The sequence below is a fragment of the Aulonocara stuartgranti genome, assembly GCF_965226115.1.
Source record: "Aulonocara stuartgranti genome assembly, chromosome: 16".
Lineage (NCBI taxonomy): Eukaryota > Metazoa > Chordata > Actinopteri > Cichliformes > Cichlidae > Aulonocara > Aulonocara stuartgranti.
The window spans coordinates 4870250-4893223 of record NC_138952.1 but is presented as its reverse complement, the minus strand read 5'-3'; the positions used below and the strand labels follow the sequence as shown (position 1 = coordinate 4893223).

At 38.8% G+C, this 22974-nt stretch overlaps 1 protein-coding gene across 1 annotated transcript in view; it reads right to left on the bottom strand.

The window, feature by feature from the left end:
• Positions 1-19630, bottom strand: part of LOC309691061 (tomoregulin-2-like) — a 141450-nt gene extending 121820 nt beyond the window's left edge. Inside the window, exons 1-2 of the mRNA XM_082508576.1 lie at positions 18636-19630; positions 5251-5360 (exon numbers count right to left, since the gene is read on the bottom strand). Of these exons, the coding sequence (XP_082364702.1) occupies positions 5251-5360; positions 18636-18825 (300 nt within the window). The 5' untranslated portion in view covers positions 18826-19630. The remainder of the gene's footprint in view (positions 1-5250; positions 5361-18635) is intronic.
• Between the last annotated feature and the right edge of the window lie 3344 nt (positions 19631-22974).

Genomic DNA, 22974 nt, shown 5'->3' with positions numbered 1-22974 from the left:
TCATTCATCTGCAACACCTTCGGCGGGAGATGCTTGGATGATTTTACACATATTCCATTCACATTCAGCTGTAATGTAACATCTTACTCATAAACAGAGCTGCTGGATCTACTCACGGTGCTTTCCAACTCTCTGCCCTTTGAGACTTGAACGCCTTTCAAAAGGAATTTCTGTCAAAGATTTGCTTGCACACAGTCTATCACATGCTTTGGTCATGAATTTTGCCAACACTTTGTTTACTCCAAATTTTTGTAAAAATGATTACATTTTCTAGCATTTGCATTTTTTATTTTTAACTTGTTCCCAAATTCTTCTACTGATTCACTTACCTGAATAAACACAGGCTTAATAAGCAGTAATTGATAACGTTGGTGTCGCCAATGTTTTTGAAAGGACATTTGCCTTTAAAGTGTCATCTTATTTTGTTTAATACACTAAGCCACTGAAAACATTTAGTGGTAATTTCACTGACTTTGATAAAAAACATTTATTAAATTATAACGTGAGAGACAAATTCATTGTGTAATTACACTGCAGATAAATAAAGCTTCCTCTGCTACCTAAAACACTCACTCTCCTTCACACAAATTAAATTAATTGATTGACCTGTTGCACTAATTTGCACCTAAGTACCAGTATTTCGCTGCCATTAAAAATTATTTGCCATCATTACCTTTTGTCGATTAAATGCATGAATCCAGCAGAAAATTAAACAAAATGCAAAAAGTGTAAGCTAAGTAGTGTTAGCTTGTGTTACAGAGCTGCAGCTATAATGTTAATGCTGTTTTCAGCAGGAACAAGAGCATGACTGTTCCTGAATTTGTTCCTGCTGTAGGCTATGACAGATTTTGAACTTTCTCTGAAGAATATTACTGCATTCATTCTTGACCCAAAAACCTTGCTATTGTGTTTGGAAGAGACTCATGAAGGTATGCTATGCACACTTATACTACTAATTACACCGTGTGGGGAAAAACTCATTATTCTTTGAGCTATTTTATTCTAACCTACCAAACACTGTAGCACTTTGTTCTAACTTTATCTGATTACAGATATATAAAAAAAACAACAACACTTTATTTGATTCCTGTATTTTTCTAAGAGTCTATTGAACATGTAAGAGCTGATACATTAAGACGCAGCATGTGCCACTAGCTTCAAGCTACAAACCATTTTTATGGTGGAGAAAACGGGATAAATGACAGCACAATTCAGTTTAAACTTTTCTTTTAGTTTCTCATCAGTCTCCTAAACAACACTAAGTTATACAAACCCTCCACCCCAGTATTAAATCCATCAGTATTGATTGATATTAATGTCAGGACGAAGGTATAATTTCATGGATACCTTCAGGCTATTGATTTAACAACTTTAATCAATTATTCATTTAATAATTCTGCTTGTATCTTTGACTTTATGTATGTGAAATGCTGTAAAAAATATGAATGACTTGGCTCAATAGCCTTTAATCTTATTTGAATTTACGTGATAGATTTCTTCCAATCTACAATGTAAACATGGGAAGCGTATGAACATCTGGATTTCATGCAGGATCCATTTATCATGTTCTCTGTGGGTTTGTGTGTTTTTTTCTACTTGAAAGTGCAGTTAATGTGGTTCATAAACATTTTCCCAGTATTCTATCAGGCAGTCCTGTCCTCCTCGCTAACTAACTTCTTGACGATCCTCATAGCAGAACATTTCGTTATCACTTGCTCAAAAATATATGAAAACCTTTAACTGCAAGGACTGCATTTTTTATTTTTAATGCCATTTTTGGCCATTTCTTATACTCAATTGTACAAATAGCCCTAACATGCAAAACTTGAGTTTATCTGATGCATTTCTTGTTTTACGAGAGAGATTCAGTAATAATTAAAAGACTCCTAATCTCTTGCCAGCTTTTGTAGAGAAAATATCAATGATAAAATGACCGATCTAATTCTTTATGTGCTAGACCAACTTTAGTGATATAGGTGGGGGATTCCCTCAGGTCATAGCATCCATCCAGAGGCTCCAATATCAAAGCTGTAAAAGGTGCAATATGAGTCTTACTTTTAGAGCAGATTAACTTGATGTTTATCTAATTTCATTTGCTTAACAGTTAAAACGGGAAATAGTCCCAAAGGTCCCAGTAGGCTACTCCAGCATCACCTGCCACATCCATCTTTTATCTTTAGCCATGACAGTTTAGGATAGATGACTCAAAAGTGTGGTTTCCTGTTGGAATTACTACAATAAAATAAATAAATAAAATGAAAATTCATTAAATTATTTTTTTTGAGGAAAAAAGCCCAGTAATCAAACATAACAAAGCAACAAAAAAAAAACCCAGACATTCCTGCCTATATTTAAAGCTCCTTTATTTGCTTCCATGATGTCTTATATCTTTCAGAGTCTGAGAACAGCTATATGCAAATTTTGTGTCTAGTTATTGGATATTTTTCCAGCAACTCCCAACTTTTCTGTTAAAAAGAACCATTACTAAGAACAATAAATTGTTCCAGTTACCCTTTAGTGGACAGTTTGAGTTGAAGTATTTCACATCGCCGTGAGCGCACATACTTTTAGACTGGACGATCCCTTTGGGAATCAGCACTGTGACCTGACATTAACAAAACCAAACCGGCAACAATAGCTTTGCCCGGCAGCTGCTGTGAGATGAATTACCGGCAAACTTTATGTGATTAGTCAGGGCATTGCATTAGCAAAGACAAGACGTAACTCATTTTCAGGTACAAGAGCGCACACTGCTGTGTAGCAGTTTGACTTGGGTTAGCGAGAGAAAGTCTTGGTTCTTTAAAGAGTCAGTGTGAGGCAAATCTAATGCATCTTGGCAATGAATAGTGTCCATTGATTCCACCACATCAAACTCTCTTCCTCTTCACAGTCCCTTGCATGTCTCTTGCTTGGGGTTTTTGTGTGCGAATGTGTGCACACATAGATTCCTCTGGAACAAAGGAAATCCATCCAAGATGAGAATTTATGCAACGTTCCCCTCTGAAAGCTTGAACAAACTGCCAACAGGAGAAAAATCTTGGATCCATTTATTTGACAGTGATTAGTAGTGACTGATTATTTCAGGGCATGGCATCGCCTGCTAGGCTAGGGGGGTCATGTTTATGTTGACTGATGAAATAAAGAGACTGACATTAGGAACTCCTCCACACAAACAAAACAAAGATGCATAGAAAGTTGCCCTCTGACTCATGGTATTAAGGCAGAAATTGTGGTGTGACCTGTTCTTTTCCGAGAGCACAGAGAGCGCCTGAATGCACAGCGACAGCAGTATCAGTGTGAGATCTCTTGAAGAGGAATGGAGCTGTAATGTCATTTATCTGCAGGCCTCTGTTAACGTTTGCTCCCAGGGAAGTACGAAATTGAGATAAAAACTGGTGACCAATCGAGTGTCAGCCTGCCTAGTGCCTGCTCGCGCTGATGACGTTCTGATAAAAGCGACAGATGAGAACACGTGCCACATCCTCAGATCCCAGTGGTTTCTATTATCAGGGGCTCTGTATAGCATATTCATTGGCAAAGCTTGCAAACGTTATACAAAAATCAATACTCTGCTGACTGGCTTGCTCCTTTTTTATTATAGGTCTGGCCATAAAGTTAAGTATGAGTCATTATCAAGAACAGCCTAATTTCCTAGATTTATGCCGTTAACGAGGGCCTTTCAGTCTTTGGTCTCATCAGTGACAGTCTTGTTTATGAATGTGGAGAGTGTAGTATACCAGGATAGCGATGTCAAATTTCAGAGCAAGCTATAAACTGGGCTCATGGTATGCGAGCACCTCCCCTTGGGCCTAATATCGTCTAATAGAGACAATGGACTTCGATCCAATCGATTCTATAAATCTTTAAATTCTTTCTTCAGACGCATCACAGATTAACTTTCAAGTTATTATAGGTGTATATTTCCAATAACACAAGTGTTTTTTTTGCTGTGTTTCATTATTATTTTTCTTTATACGTGCCATTTTTACACTTATACAAGTGCAATTTTAATTAGTTTCAGCATTTGATGCTCAAATCATTTAGATTTATTGTGCTGAAAGCAAGAAAACACACACACTCCTGGCCTTTGACTGTTGAATATATTAAAATAAAGGAGGTTAGACTAAGGGCCCTGGTTTTCACGACTGTTGCAGCTGTACTGAAATGAGATTTCAGACACTTAGTAATCATCATTTTACATAACACTAATCAGATGTTTAGAATGATCATTTGTGCATTTATAAAATGCAGCAATTGGATTGAGGGATTATAGTGTACCATGCACACTATTTATTTTGTTCCAATGAAGCATTTCTTCAAGTGCTACAAATTCACACAGTAACAAAATGAATACTCAAAATTAACATAGATTTAACATAGATTGCACCAGCCAGGTAATGTCTCAGTCATGCTAGAAAAACAAAACAACAAAATAGAACAGCAAACTACTTGGGACAAAATTGTTATTCGCCAATCTGCCACAGGGTTTTGGCCAGCTCTAAGCTTTTACTGTGAATTCCTTTTTAATGTGAGTGTCCTCATGTACAGAAGGCAGCAGATATGCAATTTTTTGCTGATTTACTACAGTTAATTGCTGTTTCATCACAAACACATTCCGTATAACTGCCATAACTGGGTTCATCTTATTCATCTTACTGCTGTTTTATTGCTCTCTTACACAGCAACTAACCACAAGTGGTTGCAGACCTGGTCCCTGTGTTAAAAGCAACTATTTCAAATCCAAAGAGATTAAAAGTTCATTGCACAGAGTTGTAATTATTTTGTTTGTGCCACAGTCTATAAACACTGTTTTCCCTTGTGTGACTGTAGCATCGATGCTATAACCTTGAAACTAGCGCCTGTTTTAATGGCTACCATCTGGACAAGGACAAAAGTGGAAAGTTAACTAACATGTGTCAACATATGGTAATTAATGGGCACAATCCCTGAAAAAAATATAGCATGAAATATGTAGTAAGCTAGTTAGCAGATGTGCTAACTATTCTGTATGTTAGCATAAATATTGGCAACATTTTGGAAAAGCTGGAAAGGCAGACACTATTACAATTCTTCAAATGTATAAATAATACAATTAAATCAAACCTCCGCCTTACATTTATTGTTATAGATACCATGAATGAACTTTTAATAAAGACAGGGGCGGGTTAGCAGAGAGACATTTAACACCAAAAGGAAAAACGTTGTAGTAAAAAGACACAATGAAACAGTAACAGAAACGTCACATCTTACCTTGAAATCGCAAATGCATGTCACCATGTTCCCGATTCTTAGACATTCCCCATCAAACTTGCATGTGTTGGTGTCGCACAAGAACAGGTCTGTGTCCCGGTCATCGGAACCTGGAGGACCAAAGCCAACAAGAGACAACAGTGACTAAGTGCTTTTCTGTCGAGCCTTCAAGCAACTCTAACCTGAAACCCATTCAGGGTCGTTTCTAATGAACCTCTGCCATTAGTCATATCTCCCTCAGCACGCTGCACTCCTGGAACATAGGTCTACTGTGCAAAAACACAATGCTAGTGCAATCCTTCTCCTTAGCTGCCAGAATGATCAAATGAAAAAGCAGTAGTCGCTGCTGAAAGGTGAACAAAAGATTTTTTGTTGATGGTATATTACATGATGTTCTGATGATGCTGGAGATATTGAATGGTAGATAGTGCTCTTTAATACATCGTTTTAGAAAGCACTCAGATGTTTAATAGAGGTGACATTTAGGTTCATTACTGAGGTCATGGCGTATAATTTTGTGTCCTACACAACATATTTGTTCTGTTTCTCCACCCATTTATTTCTCTTTAATATTTGTTTGTGTACAACAAGACTAACTCCTGGGGCGTTGTCCAGCAGAGGCAAAACTGGGCTGTGATCCGATTCAGGCTGCGTTAGGGAGCTCAAATGACTCCAACATAGCTTTCTGAATCAAATCAGCGAGTCACATGGGCCTGAGACTGTAGACTGAGCTCAGGGCTGTTAGCTTACCTGAAGTGATTGCTTTAAAAAAAGGCCACGTGCACAAAGACCGTAACATGTGCATGAAGGCTTTTTCCAAAATAAATTTAAAGTGTATTCCACCAAATTCCAGCTGACATAAACCCGGCAATCGTGCAGTATCTATTTGCACAAAGATTATTTTAATGCATTCCAAGTTAAAAGTTGAAAAACTGACCTTTTTTTTTTTAAGATCACTGAATAAAATTCTATAGCTTAAGACATTTGTCAGACAAACCAATCTGAGAACTTTTTGCTGAGAATATTTATGAACCAAATGGCTTAAATTATATAAACATGGCCATGATGCCCAGGTCAGACTGTAGTCTCACTACAGAAGATTTTTTTATTTACGTTTATATTGACATGCCTATCATCCTTATTCAGCTATAAATTGTTTTACATCATCATGAATCAGTGAATATATTAGACATGGCATATCACAGACATGTCAGTAAATTGTCTTATATGCAAAATGAAATTGCATTCATGACTGACAGGCTGCTTTCTATTGCTCTAAGCCAGGGGTCTGCAACCTTTAACACCCAAAGAGCCATTTGGACCCAGTTTCCACGCAAAAGAAAACACTGGGAGCCGCAAATACTTTGTGGCATCTAAAATGAAGATAACACTGTATATATTGTTTTTTCTACCTTTATGCTTTGTGTGAACAACTAAAGTGTGTTGCTTATGAAATCCATGAAGTGCTACAGAGAAAACTACATTATATTTATGTAATGAACACATTTTGAACACTTAAAGAAACATAACAAAAAGGAAAGACACCTAGCTGAACTAAAATGATCCATGTAGCAAAGAAAAACTGTTGTGAACCGCCAGCCTTATATCGCCTTTGGGTTTTTGGAGCATAGCAGAGCCTTGACCTGAATTTTAAATTGGAAAAAAGCACTATGCTACTAAAAAAATGAAAAATAAATATTTGCAAAATTCTGCATAAATATTTATGTATTTATTTATTTATTACACAATTAAGTCACTTTCATCTTTACGCAGGACTGTAAGCTGTCATCTGTGAGGCGGGAGCGGTGTTTGTTTTTAACATAGTTCACGGTGGAGAATAGTTGCTGACATAATGTGGATCCGAAGATCCATAATTGGCCTACCTGGGGTCTAAAGTCTCGGTAAATGCATGGCGTTTCGGCGAGTGTACCGGCTTCCGCGAGTGTGACGCTTATTTTGAGCGACGAAAAATAATAAAATATAATTTTATTTTTATATTTCAATATCACAATCTTTCAATTTAGAACTACAAGTTTAAAAAGAACTAATACAAAAAAAATACACTTCAGCTAAATACTTGTAATTTATTTTCCCAAACCACGCGGAGCCGCAGTATAAGGACTAAAGAGCCGCAGGTTGCCGACCCCTGCTCTAAGGATTTGCATTTAACCCTTAAAGTCCAATCTACTATATTACTCGTGTATACATGTTTTTTTCTCAAGAAATTATAATGTGTTTTCTAGCAAAATATCCAGCTATTTTATTAATATTAATTACTAAATTAATATTAATCCTCCCTCTGCAAAGAGTGAGGTCCTAACACTGTTTTCAGCCACAACAGTCAGGTTAAGCTTTAATAATTTGCTGTACCCTTCCTGGTGAGTACTGAACATCAACAGAGCAGTTGTTAGAGACCAAAAGCAGAGTTAATATAGAGTGCATGCTAAATCTAGAGTCATGAATCACATGACATCACACCAGATGAATGAACAATAGACCTCTGTACATTTTTCACATTATTTCACTGTTTCCATTTAAAAGGTTGCATGAACAGCTGGTTTCCACTCCACCCAAACAGGACAAAAAGACTGTGATTGGAGATTTCATGACTTCGGCCAAAATAACTGTTTTTCTGATGAGAACACAACACTTTTTTAATATCAAATACAAACACTGAGGCAGTCGTATCATGTCATTTGGCCATTTATCAGTCCATAGGTGCACACAGAAGGCAGAAAAACAAAATAACAAAAAGCAGACTAATATAAATAATTAATATGATATTGTCAAATTTTAGGATGTAATTTTAAGCAGCAGACTATTTTCATCCAAAGCGTGAAGTTGGTGGTTTTGAATTCCCATGATAGTTAACAATAAGAAAATAAATCTAAACCTTTTCAGAAGGAAGGAAACCAGTTCAACTAAAGTTCCCACGAACTGCATACGCAGTATAGATTAGTGGAATGACAGTATTTAGGTACAGCACATTATATACACGACTAAAACCTGGAGAAAAGATGCAGTTCAGTGTCTTTTAGCAAGCATTTTTAAAATATTTAATTAACCATTAAAAAGAAAAACATAGTTAGAAGGTCCACAAGGCATGGCAAAATTGGAATTTGGAGCTAAATATGAACATCAAACGGATTCATCTTTGATGTTCAAAGACGAACAGTGTGGGTTTTGTTCTTTTATGTCTCAGTTTATACTTTGCAGCCTTAAGGGAAAAGCAAATAGGCGAGTGACGTTTTATCTATTTCTTTCTTTTAAACACGAGACACAGATGAAGCAAGTATACGATGAAGATGCTGAGTATTTAGGTTTAAACAACGATTAAAACACATACATATTCTTTTATCTGCGACCATTATGAAAGCCCCAGGGAAAATGCACATTTCTTTGGGATCAAATGTCTCTTAAGAGCAATAAAATTTAATTTTAGGTTATTTTAATCAACCTTATTTAATCAAACAATTAGAGCATGAAAAAACCCCTCCTAATTGGGTGTTTAACTTTTCTCACAGAGATATTCTTTATTACCACACCATCCTACAGGGAGCACATTACACTATCAGTGAGTGTTCTGACTTTCATTTAGCCTGGCTTTTACGATCAGCCCCAAAAAAGTTAATCAAGCAAACTCTACATTAAGAAATACACAATTTAAACGATGAAATCTACACATTACTAAAATAAACTCTTTTTTTAAATTCTCTGGACTGGACAAATATCTAATCATTAGGGAAAAGATGCTCGGTATCAAGTGAATGTATCCAAATCAAGTAAATGTCATTTGACTAGATTCCATTAAATGCAACATTGTACACTGAACTTACAGGCGTAAACTAAACGTATGCAAAAAAAACCTAAAAAAACATTATCAACCACAAAACTGCCAACGTGCTATCATGACATTGCATTAAAGGTAAGGAGCCAGCCTCGTTCATCTCACAAAACAGCAAAAAGTTATCATGTGAAATGGCACGTGTGATATTCATACACATCATAATGCCTGGCTGTCTGTGGATGTTACAGGCAAGATATCTTACAAAGCTATTTTCTATTCATAGATATCTTATTATAATGGACACTTAGACACAGTATCTCCTGTAACCTGTCATAACCAATGACCTTCTCCACTTCGAAAAGCCCTTCTTGGCATAGAACAACCTATCAGGCAATAATACCCCATGGAATAGAAGTCCATGCTAAAACGAACCTGCTATTTGCCAAGGTCCTGAATGACCATAAGTGTAAGCTCTCTGTGAAAACATACAATCACTGAGCCAAGAACAGTGGTATGAGAGGTCTCCAAGCTTGGAGTGCACGGATGAAACAAAGCCCTCAGCCTGAAGAGGGCCATACAAGACAGTCTGGAAAACCACACACAAAAAAAATAATAATTAAAATTGGCACCCAGGCAACTGGCATGTTGATGATACTCACTGGAGAGAAGCATTGTTAGGATGACAATCATACAACTGGCTACGTGCATACAAATGACTGGAAAATATCAGATCATTTTCAAGCCAGCTAGTAAAGTCTTTGAAAGATTGGAAATGTTTTTGTGTGTGAGCGTGAATCTGTGTGTGTCAAATCAGTCCAAGCTACAAATTTCATAGTTTGATATTTTAGCTCTTTTTCAAGGTTCTCTGGGCAACAGGCTTATGGAAAACAAAGGTGGGGAAAAAGCAGAAACTCGATTTTAAATGAAAAAAAAAGTGACTCCTCCACAAGTCATTAAACTGTCTTCTTTACCGAGAAACAGATGCGAAGCTTGGACATCCCCAGGAGCCAGGAAGCAAGAGGAATACATCTATCACTTGTAAACAATAACTCACAGGGATTCATTACTGCTGGAGACATTCTTATCATCTTATGAACAACAGTGCAATCAAGACTTGCAGATGAAGATGCTTTGTCTACTGGAATCAAAGACGATTGTTCCTGTGAACTGTTTACAAGGATGCGAGTGGCACAGCTTTTGTAATAGCTGTAAATGTCTGAAAAACAATCATCATGTGACATAAATTATGTTATGTTTTATACTTGCTTCTCTTACATCTTCAGAGACACTGGGGCCAAAAGGGTTTAGACTGCAGGGAAAAACGGCACCAATCTCAGTCATTTGAGAATGATTGCCTACAAGTGGTATTTACTGCGGTGGTACAACTTGAAAAATGTCTTTGTTTACACAATAATAAATGACACAGAATCAACAGGTTAGTATTCATCACCTTTGTTTTTTAATCATAAAACCATTTTGCCTTTTGGTGCAATCTGATTTCAGATTCTCTCGTGTGGCAGCGGCTTTGAATTCAAAAATTCAACCCCACATGTTTGGCAAACATAAAAAAAAATAGAGGTGTTGGAAGTTTGAAATGTATCCATTTTAAGGGACCTGAAACAGGATTACAGTGATAAGCATTACTGTTATCAACTAAAAATGTTGTCAGTATCCCGTACAAGTACCTACATGTTCAGTCAGTGGATATTAGCTAAACATATTGTAACATGCTGTGGGATTATTATAATTGTAATTGCCTAATATGTTATTCAAAGTCAGTAGCTTACAGAACATTTAGGTTGAATTTCTATTTTACTAATGTGAGACTGGTTTGATGAAGTTCATACAGACTTCAGAAACATTTCTGTGACATACTTTACCTCATAAAAACTTTGTAAAAAATGTATATGTATCAAGAATGACTGAATACAAGATATCGCCTAATTTTCTTTCAAATGAAAGCTACACATCTTTCGTAAATGTCCTCCCTCCATAAGCACATTAAACCAGTCGTAACCAGGATTCCTGTTGAGTTGGCTGGCTTCCTGCTGCTTTGCGGCAAACATGAACAGGGGTAAAGTAAAGTAATTTTATGGCTTATCCAGATGTTCTGAATAAGATCAGATCAAATGGATAAAACTGAATCCTCAGAACAATACCTCACATACCTGGTTTGGCCAAGCTCAAGAGGACAAGTTTGATCAAAAAATATGAATTCTGAAACTAGTTTTGACATTGACGAAGTTACGTATTTGAACCGAACACATTTAGGGAGTAAAAGAAAAAATACCAGTGGATTCTTTACATGTCAGAGTTATACTGAAAAGTGGGGACCTGTTAATTACCTTTCCAGCAATGTATTTTTGGAAATTTTAAAAGCTTACTGCAAAAGTGCTACTTGACTCCACATTACTGTCTGCTCAGCTGTGAGGCAGACTATGCTTCATTTATTTGAGTATTGCAAGCAACAAAGGCCCAGCTTGTGTACTGGACAAATGATGATTCCATTTTATAATTTTATATGACCCCAAGCATTTTTCTTTTTTTCCTTTCTTTTTGTTTTCATACCCGCAACATATATGCCTGGATGGATGGATGGATAGATGGATCTGGCAAACAACTAAAAAACAAAAAGATATAACCCTCAAGTGTTAAATAGCAAACAGTGCTGAAATTAAATGTGCACCATGGCTAAGAAATTATGCACTCAACATGTGTAGTCTGGATGTCACCCTTAATTGGCCCATGTGGTAAATAGCACATAAGGCCTGAATATAACAAAAGAAATGTGGGCCTGGATTTGCGGTTAAAGTTGTTATAATTTATTTGTGCTTGGTTGATGTGCAGAACTGTTATGGCTAACACTTGGCGCAGATCTGATAAACAGTAGCAGACCATCCAACTGATATGAAGACCATATTAAAGTGTCTAGTATTAGTCACATCTGGTAACCGACTGATTAACAGATAATTAGCTATCTGTTAGCTAATCTTAAGGACATTTAGCTAAAGAAATCAGATGTGTTAGCAAGCAAGAACAAATGCTCATTAATCAGCAGGCGAGCTAGAGTAATTCTGGTCCTACCCCAAAATTTTAATTTTATGTTTTGCATAAAGCACAGGTTGTAAAAGCTAGGACCACTTCTCTTCCTTACACTTTAAATCCAGGGTTCTAAAATTGCTGCTAATGGGCTAATGTTGCAGCTTCTCACAGCAGACTAAACCTTCCTAACAGTGAAACATATAACTACTGCAAATAAATACCACCTCACAAACTGTTTAAAAAAAACTACAATTACTAACAAAACTGCCACTCTGAAATAACACATTATAAACAGAAATGTGCAGATGTGTGCAATTTCCTGTGCGCAGCAATTTCCTGTAGCTGCGTATAGCCTTCAATGATTTGTTGGCTCCCTAAACATGCAGTCAGTCAATAAAAATGTGAAAACCACAGCTTTAAATAGACCTGCTCCAAACCCAGCATCACCAACTTTACCAAAGGTAACTTTAAGGAGAGAACAGAAAACAGATGCAATGATAAAATCATTCCAGCTGTTATTGTTTGCTTTGGATGTGTTGCTAAGTGTGCTGCACGCTCTCGTGCTTCATTCCCAACCAAATTTAAATGGGACACGACTGATACAAGTTCCGTGCACGGCCCAAGCTGCACTGTGTCGGAGTCCAGGAAAACGTATACTTCCTGCTCCTGCCCTGTCGTTCCAGGAGGAGATTACAGTGAGCTGAATAATTAACGAAAACAAGCTGCCAAACATCAAATATTGAGAAGGTAATGTTTATATGCTAACGATTAAGATGCCAAGCGAAGCACTTACTTGTCTAAAAGAGAGAACTTGTTAGCCAAATGCATCTCCTGCTACCTACCTGGAATTTCACTGCACTAAGAACTATGCACTAAGAAGAATGAAGAGTTCTCCACCCAGGTTTTAAGCATTGTGCTGATCAATAATTAAACAGACTAAATGAATAATGAAGGCTGAACAACCACAGTGGTGAGACATCTTCTCCTGACCTTTCTCGTACTGGAGGTCTTTTTTTTTTTTTATAACTTTGCAACAGGTTTTTTTCCACATGTTTGTGAGGGAGGAAGTTACAGTTTAGTCTTTTTATATCAGATTATTGAACGCTGAACACCAAAAGCAAGTCATAGTTTGTTTGGTCTGAAGCAACTGATGGGTTTGTAAACTTGTAGCTCTTTCTTGTGGTTTGGTTTCTTTTTATACAGAGAAAACTTGAAGTGATCCAAAATTTGTCATTGCAGCATTCAGTTTGCTTGCTGGCCAGATGTTTCTGTGGAAGGAGCAACAAACGTAAATACAGGAAGAACGTATTGTGTTCTGGACTATTGAGACCTCGGCTCATTTTACAGCTAGCAGTTACAATTTGTGTACTCTGCACATCGATGGTACTTCTTTGCATCTCAGAATACAAAACATAACGCAGCTAGGGGAAGATGTTTAGCACAAACTTGCAGTGTACTTCGGGTAGCTTGCTTGGCGCGAGGTAAGATCACGTTCTAGTCATAAACAAACCGCTCTGGAGGTTGTTTGCAACTGGACTGAGACCAGCTCCTCCAAAGGATGTTGATGCAGATGTTTTTGAGTGTGATCTGTGTTCAGTTTGCACAGACAAACTGCAACAAGGAGGGAAATTACACTAGACTTTGCTTTAAATGGTCTAAACCACGCAGGTGTGAAAACATCCTGAAACTTTAAACAAATTTTCAAGATTTTTTTTAAATAAAGTAAAATATAAAGCATTCTTAGTTGACCAACTTTCATTTCACTACTTTAATAGAACCAATTAGCAACTTCAGATTGGTTCGATTAAACCAAGCCAGCATTGCTTATCTCAAAATTCATCTCTCATTGCAGTTTATTGTCAGAGGTGTAAACCTGCATGCAAGTATGTCTGACTTCTGTCTTGACAGATCTCGAAAGCAAATGGCCAGTTATCCCCTGAATGCTCTTAAATTCCCTCCACTTGATGGGATTTGCAGAAGGCTTTGCATATTCTACACTTATCCCTGTCACTATAAGTCTCAAAGCATCACATGGACTTTTAAAGTTAACAATAGCAAAGTACTCACTGCAGAACAGATTGTCTTTATCACAGAAATGTCCCCACAGGAGATGTAAGGTATAATTAAATTGTGAGCAGTCATTCATACAGTTTATTATTACAGTAGAAATGTGTGATAAAGATAAAACTGAATTGGACTGAATTCCTTTCAGCAACCTATGAATGCATTGTTCTACTACTTGTTTTAATATGACCAAATACAGCCAAAAGCTTTGAGCTGATCGTGTGTAAAAGTCTGCAAGTACATCTGTTAAGGATGTCTATCAGCCAGCTGATGTGCAGTCGGTATATAACACAGACGTTACTTGCTTGTTTAAAGCAATACAAGCCCAAAAATTGCAGGTTTGATTGAGATAATTACACAAAATTCTAATTATATAGTTAACTGCGTTGGATGAGTATGACATCTTGGATAAAGCAGCAGTTTTTGAGTGCATGCAGGTGAATTGTCACCGGAAAGAATTTTACCCAGCACAAATCTGTACAGAAATGTGTTTCAAAGAGTCCCAACATGACAGTAGTAACATTAACACATTACTGTAGTGTTAAGGCAATATTAAATGACAGGTGAGGCGAGCCTTCAGTTTGGCTATAGGGAACCTTTTAGGATCTTAAAACTCAATGTACTTGTTGCACTGATCGACATCATCACAGGATCAGGCAGCAATAAATTGTGCAACTTAAGGTCCGTGTCCAGCAAGCTACTATCTAGGAACTAGATGTTCCTGATTTTGACGATACTAAACACGAGACGGGTGTGTTTCATTTGTTAGATAAAGGACCTTTACAAGGGAAAAATGACTATAAAGTAACAAAAGCCACGTCCAAGTCCTAACATATCTGACATTTAGTCTCTAGTGAATATTCCACATATCCTACGCCCCCAAGTGAAACAACAAGTTCACATCTAAAACCACCCTCTTCACCTTGTTAACTCTTTTTCACTTGTTATTACCAAATACATCATACTATAAGATGTTGAATTTTAATCGACATATCATGGTCTGTTTGTCATTCCTACTCTTTTCTTATGTTTAAGTCTGTCTACAATAGCAAGTAGGGCCAAATTCAGGTCTAACTTCACAGACAGAAAATTACATGCTATGTGGGCCTTTATGTCTTTAATAGGTGCTGGTATTTTAGCTAATTTGTTTCACTTAAATTTAGAAATACCTTGGTGTTCTTTACATATGACTGCTTGTTTTCTGATAATATTGCCTAGATGAAGGATGTCGAGGGTAAAAAGTATTGGCACTGAACCCTGTTGAATGCCACAACTACTTCATGCGTCATCATGAAGTGACACAAACACCAATAAAGAAAAATAAGCATCCCCTCTTTTCTCTTATGGCTTTTAATGAATCCCTTAATTCTACATCCTGAAAATGATAACCTTTTACTGGACAAATAATGATGCAGCAACAAGTATAAACACAAATCAATAGAAAATCGACCAACTCGCAGATCAAATGGGCCCTTTTTATAGCAGTCATTATGACTTGTCATGGCAGGAAAAAAATCATGTGTTTTTAATTACGTTAACAATGATGCAGTTACACTCAGGTGTCCTAGAAAGTCATAACAGTGTGACAAGGAGTCTGCACAATACATGCACAGCATCAGAAACTGAAGCAGCTAAATGGAATTCAGCACTCGTTAACTTTATAACTGTACTGTTCCTAACCTATTGTGATGTGTCAACATGTCAAATTCTTCATTTTCTGTAACATTACTCCATCAATATGGTGGCAAGTGTTAAAAAACATTTCACAGCTCAGTTATCCCTTTTAAAAATCTTGGCACATAATGCATGCAATGATTATAGCTTCCCACGCGCCTAACTCAAATATAATTAATTAAAGAAATATATACTATATAGGACCTTAAGAAGTGTGGAAAACATTTCTTTCTGCTGCAGCTTCACAGAGCCACAACTCGTACATTCAAATCTTTACACAAATACTACCTAGTACAAGATGACACGAGGGATTTGAAGAACAATTTTATGTCTGTACTCGCACTCAAACATTCACTTGGTGCCCTTCTAGGATTGAGATTGAGCTGTTCTGCCTCCTCGCTGGCAGTTCCTCAAGCCATTAACAGATGCAAGCCAAACAGAATGGCAGTCTTTGTCAAACCAAGTTTTTTCTAACTCCCTTTTATTCCATAAAACAAAATCGAATTCATTGCTTTTTCAAAGGCGACGCTGTTGAAACTGGCAACTCGTTTTCTTGATACTACTGCCCATAATTATCTGTTTCTTAGCACTGAAGTGACATTGGGCTCATCACCAAACTGTTTTTCAGTCAGTGCCATTCTCCCTGCGCTGCAAACTGTCACACATTGGTGGTGTTGTTAGGAAGAAGTGGATAATTAAGCCCTGTGCCATTACTGCGGGTTTATTAATATCATTATCTTATTTTTATTATCTTTCAAAGGGTCTTATCTTTTCACGGTGGACTACATGTCACTTGTTGTGCTCTATTAATTGTAACTGATGCTGGGTGCATGTGAGTGCCTGTCCATTGTTCTATCATATGCACTTAAACCTCCTCAAGGCGTGCAGGATAAAAGCTTTCGCTGAAATGCAGATGAGAGTGTGTCAGGAAGTGGGGAGGCAGGCGAGTGTGTATTGGGACAGGATGTGTACCATTATCAGTGATTACGTGCTGATCACCACCATCAACAGCGGCGGCACAAAACCAGCCTCCAGTAGGTTACAATGCAGTAATCTGAATAAAGATATGATCAATTATCGGCCTGAATCAGAGGAGAGTACTGTTCAGATGAACTCATTCATGACTTCATCTGCATGTACTGTAGATTCTTGGGCCACGGCTTCACTTGATACCTGGGCTTTTCATTACAGGATGAATAATAAAACAAAAACAAGGGAAAAAAATTCCTTGTACCACACACCTGATCGCTTGTCATTAGTGGATCAATGACATAAAATTATCCTCATGTATTTCCAGTTCATTCATTACCTCAGTGATCCTTCAACATTAGCACTTCAACATGGGTATCACGGTACAGGAAGATAGAATCACGGTCTGATGTTGCGGTTGTTTGCATCACGGTTTTGGTCTCAACCCTATGAATACCAGAGATGCTTAGAATAAAGACAGCAACCTTCGACAGGTTACAGTAATACGATAGAGTTCAATCGCTTCTTCTTTGCGTGTACTTAATTAAGTCTGACTTAATCCGCCCATTATCATAATCAAATTCATTTTTAAAACTTTGATATCCAAATTAGACATCCCCCTTTCTGGTTGGCAGTCTAGTTTGTAGAATCAAATATAGATCTGTCATGTAGCATTTCTTAATATCATTCCTATACATGTCACATGTGCATCAGTTATGCTCTTTGTCATAAATGACTTCCCCTTTCTTTTTATTGAGATGTCATCCAAGCAGGCTACACTGATACTCCTTTTTTCAAGCAGCAAACAGCAGTCATAACTCTCATATTGATGTCTGGCTGTTATGAGCTATAATATCAATACTGCTACTGCCCATGAGTGTGTGGAACCGGCTTAGAGCTATTTTAAGGGTTCAGACTTAGACAGGCGACAGGGGAAATTTATGGCGGCACAGTCGGCTGATTTACAAAGGGAGGCGAGGCGCTGCGCTCTGCAGCCCGCTCCGCTTCTTTTATCGTTTTGGGCACCAAAGGGAGAAAACAAGTTTATAGCTCAGTGGTCTGTTAAAGAAACGACAGCATTTTTTTTTAATTTAAAGGTGTCAATTAATTAAACAATTTGCCTGCCAAATAAGCCCATAAAACTAGGCTGTAATTTCCTGCTGCGATCGATTTGCTGGGTTAGAGTTAATGGTCAATCTGAGCGCGATAAAACACCCTAGAGTTGACTAGAATGTGTTTTTGCTTCGGGTTACTGGCAGATAACACGAAAGATGCCCGTTTGAACTCAAACGGAATTTCTGCGACCTCAAACTAACCATGTTGTTATTGTGGCGCACGCCGCCTTATTCCGTGGACAAGCTTCCCACAGACCCCAACTCCTCCCCGCCCGCTCTATTTCTCGTTAAAATGATCCTTAATGTCGCTGCTTCCACTTCGTGTCGGATCGAAATCATCGACCCTCCCGCTCGCCTGCCCGGTGACATGATCGCCGCTGCATGCTTTGCTGTCAAGCTCCGAGGCGAACTCAGCGAGGCTAAATGCACATCAAGCAAACCCCCTCCAAAACTCTGCATCCCCTCATCGTCGGGCTTTTGCAGTCGGTATCTGCAGCCAGAGTGCTCCACGGCTCCAGCACCGACCCCGGGCATGCTAACAGGACACAATCACAAAACTACAGCGAGGAGAATGAGGCGTCTGTTGCAAGCGCACTCCTAAACTTTGATCTGGTCGTGCTGCTCAGTCTCGGGGATCTAACACTAGTCTCACATGAGTTTAACTTCGATGTGCGTCTAGATATTTACTGTACACAACCTGGAGCGAGGCTGCTATTGAATAAAATGACTCTCACCGGAGCAGTTCCAGCCGGTCGGCGTCTGGCAGTCGCTGAGGGAGGAAGGGAAGGCGCGCAGCTGCTCCACAGGTAAAGTGGCGAGAAACGAGACGAGTGTGATCCTGAGCCAGCCCCCCGCTGTCCCGCTCCACCGGCGCAGTCGTCTGGGCTCCTCGAGAGGTGCCTGAGCCGCCACGGACAGACCCATCTCTCACTGGCCCCGACCGCACAAGCGAGGTGGGAAAGAGACGCAGACGCGCACCGACAACTCCAATCCCAACAGGTTCAGCGGGGCGCCTAGAGACCTACAGCAGAACATTTTCCGAGCGAGACCGTGCGCCCCATGTAGCAGTGCCCCGTGTAGACCGGCCAAATAGGTTCCGCCCGATCCAAGCGAGAGTGCGAGAAGGAGAAAAAGAGGTCTAGTGGGGGCACTGCCGAGGGGTTGGTGGGCGATGGAGGAGGCGTGTGGGATGGAGGAAAAAAGTTAGCGACGCAAGCGAGAAGACTTGCGAGCAGGAGAAGATGCTCAAAGATGAGGAGAGGGGAGAAAGATGGCAAAGGGGGAGAAAAGGAGGGTGATATAAAAGGAGGTGATAAAACTGCACAGCAGAGAGGATGAAGCCAGAGTATCCCACGGGCAGGATTTGGAGACGACGGCACTTGTGTAATAGTATCCACGGGTGAAACGAGCAGCGGTCCTCCCGATTTAGTTTGTATGTGCGGTGCGTTCAGAGTCGCGGCGAGTTGGTGTTTCTCTCTCCCCCTCTTTCTCTCTCGCTTTCTCAGCAGCAGCTGGCTGTGATCACGTGGAGCATGATGCGAGGAGGAAGGGGGCGCCCCTCAGTAACAATTAGAACGGGTAACTGGTGGAAAAGGCAAAATATAAAAACACGCGATAACAAAGGGAAGAAAATAAAAGATTTTTTTAATGAATGAAGATAGAAAACAAAGTAGTCCGGGCTTTGTCCCGGTGCTTGCTGATGGCTTCCCCACGAATAAGCAGCATAAAGGAGGACAGACTGCCTTTATAATTGGCCAGGAGCATTTAGTGTCTGCAGGAATCGATTCGTCCAGCCTGGCCTGGGATAATTGCTCCGCTTTGAAACGAAACTGACGCTATTCCTGAGTCTCTGCCTCCAGGCGATCCACAGAGACCTCAATAGTATTCATATATTTTTGGATACTGCTGTCACGCAGGGCGGGGCGGGATGGAGCTGGTAATTGACGTGCTTTTGGTCATGAAAGAAAGTGCACAGCATCTGCTGGAGCGGTCAAGTCCAGCGTCAGGCTGAGAACGATCACCCTTTGAACCGAGGAAATTGGAAGCCACGCGCGTGGAAAAGCCCCATAAAGCAAACAAAGCGGGTATCTGTTAAGATCTGTCACAGTTGTGAAGACGTTTGACTTCATGATATTAGGAGAACGCTGCAGTTGCTTGCAAACAAATAAACCCCTTATTCTTACTTAAAGATCATTACATTTTTCCTCTGCTGATGGGCTTCTTGAAGACCATCTGCGACAAACAACAAAATGCAAAATACAGAAACTTCGATACTTTTGGGTTCTTCTGGGTCATCACAATGAAAAAAGCAAAAACAAAAAAAAACAACAAAGGGGATTATTTCACAGACACCTGCACCTGCGTGGGATGCGGTGGGAATGACAATGACTCAAGAAGCTGATAAATAAAGACAGATATGAAATATTAAAATGAGCAAACATTTTTACTGGCCACAGGGGGCAGCTGAATCAAGCCGCAAACACAAACCTGACATATTCTGACCTCTGAGGCTGACAGCTGTTTTACCAAACAGTGAGTAATTCAGCAAAATCATACCTGCTCTCAAGATAAAAACACCAAATAGTCACCAAATGATCTGTTTCTTTGTCAACACACATTCTTGTTATCATTTTTTCAGGGCAGTTAACGCATTTAACTTTTGAAGAGAGTTCTGTGCCTCTGAGAGGGACAGGTGAGTGAAAAGAAAAGCCAGGTTTGTAACAAGTAGTAATTGTTGTACTTTAAGCAAGCAACGCAGACCTCAACGACTGCAAAAGGTCAGTTTGGCAGTAATATGCTGCGTAAAACACAGGATATTGATTAGGACTGTGAAACTAATTGTAATAGGCTTTAATGGTATTTCGCTTGCTCATTATTCCAGTGCAACAGTACTATGCCAGTGTTTTTCTCTGCAGACTCAGTCAGCTCTGTAGTCTTCTCTCTTTCCTGTGTTTCAGTAAAACTGTTCAAGATGTATTTGCTTCGAGGCCAACATGAATCTTAATCATAACCAAATAATGAATGAAAACCACTTTATTGTTTGGTTCTCTGTACAAAGCAAGAAAAACATAAAAACCACTGGTCCTCTGTGGGACTCAAACATAAGGGAATAATGAGTAACTCTTGCCACCGCCAACACCTTCTGCCTCCTACTATGGACTCTGTTCTTTCAAAACACCAAATAAGCACAGAGATCTTTTTTTCCAAAAGAATGAACTAATAGACATAATTTTGTGTATCGCAAACATCTCTCAGACTGTGTGGCAATCGTTGCACAAACCAAAAGGAAAATCATGAACACCAATCAATAAATTCATTTTGTGACTGTTTCACAAATTGCAGTCAGAGTGTGTGTGTGAAGTGACACCGGCATTTATTTGGAGTCATGTTTCTGCATTCTTCAACACCAATTCTCAGGTTCTTTATATGGATTTTGTTCATCTTTTAAATTTATTTTGGGGTAATATATGTTGCCCTACAAACATAATCAGGAAGGGACCGTTGTTTGAAGAAATATGACTTCATGAAGACAGGTTCAGCTAATTTGGATCTTTGTTTGATTCTTTTCATTTTGCTGCCAGCTGTATATGCTCACTGGAGCATCCGGGCACACTGTACAATTGCTCCTTTCCAGTAAGGTCTGGTATATAATCCACGTGTCAAAGGGTAAAATGTGACAGTTTTAGTGTAATGGAGCTTGTCAAACCACTTTGATCTAATTTTCAGAAAGCAACAGCAAGTCCTTCATATGAAGTGTGTGCTTTTTCAACAGCGACACTCTATAGAGGAAGCTGTAGACCTTGGTTACATTAATGATAGTGAAACTTACTTTCACCATAAATTATTCTGTTTGACGCGCGCGCGCGCACACACACACACACACACACACACACACACACACACACACACACACACACACACACACACACACACACACACACACACACACACACACACACACACACACACACACACACACACACACACACACAGAAAAGCTAAGAATCTATTTAACATTTTTATTACCATCAAATTGTGAATAATGAAAAGGTAAGGATGGCGTTAGATTTAGATATGAGTGGGTTCTTTCATTAGAGTTTCATTTTGTTGGCAGGATATAAACAAAGCATCAAAGGATTTTAGCGCCTAGAATTTCAGCTAGGCTGTAAGGATGAGTCAAAACGGCAAGAGGAATCTTTGAAGAAAATGACTCAAAGGATTTGGACCACTGTGACAGCGTCTGGCCCTGCTGGCACGTGAGGTGATGCCACACACAAAAGCAGACTTTAGACTTTTTCTTTTAAATTAATGAATAATAATCCTTTTATAAATGTGGTCGCTGATGAAAAAAATACCTTGTTGGGCTTTTTTTTTCAGAACTGATAATGGGATAAGTGCAGAAAAGATCTGAAGTTATTCAAAATGTCCATGAGAGAACAATTTTATTTTTTGCTTCATGGAAATGATTTGGGCTTTGAAATTGTTAAAATGTTTGTAAATAGTTTGTTAAATATAACTATGAATGTAACAAAATGATCTTGACAGAACTATTGTTTGCTATGCAATATGTCAAAGCTTGTTTAACAGTTTAAGTAAATAGATTTACTTTACTTGGAGTCCAGGGTTGCACATGAATTATCATAACAGAAAGTTTCTCACTAAACTACAACTGCACCAAAAGAAAGCAAATAAGCTTTGGGGTTTCCAATGCTGCCAAAACCAATAAACCAGCCTTTCCGACAAAAAGAACGAAACAAAAACTAAGCAGCAAGAAAACCTACAAAACCTGAACCCAAGGTGTCTGTGTGAATCATCCAGGCCCTGGTGATCTAAGGAGCTCGTAAAGAAAGTGACTGGACTTGTGTAAGTTTCACGGAACGTCGTCACGAAAACTTAAAGAAACTTGCAGAAGTGTAGTTGATTTCTTTTTTAAACTCCTTAGACCTGACCCGAGGGTTGACACAGAACAGAAAAAAAGTAATTAAAATATAAAATGAAAGAAAACATGTAGTGAGCAGCCAAGAGGTTACAGGCTTTCCAGCCATTTGCAAGAAACATGCTGAAGATATGCTA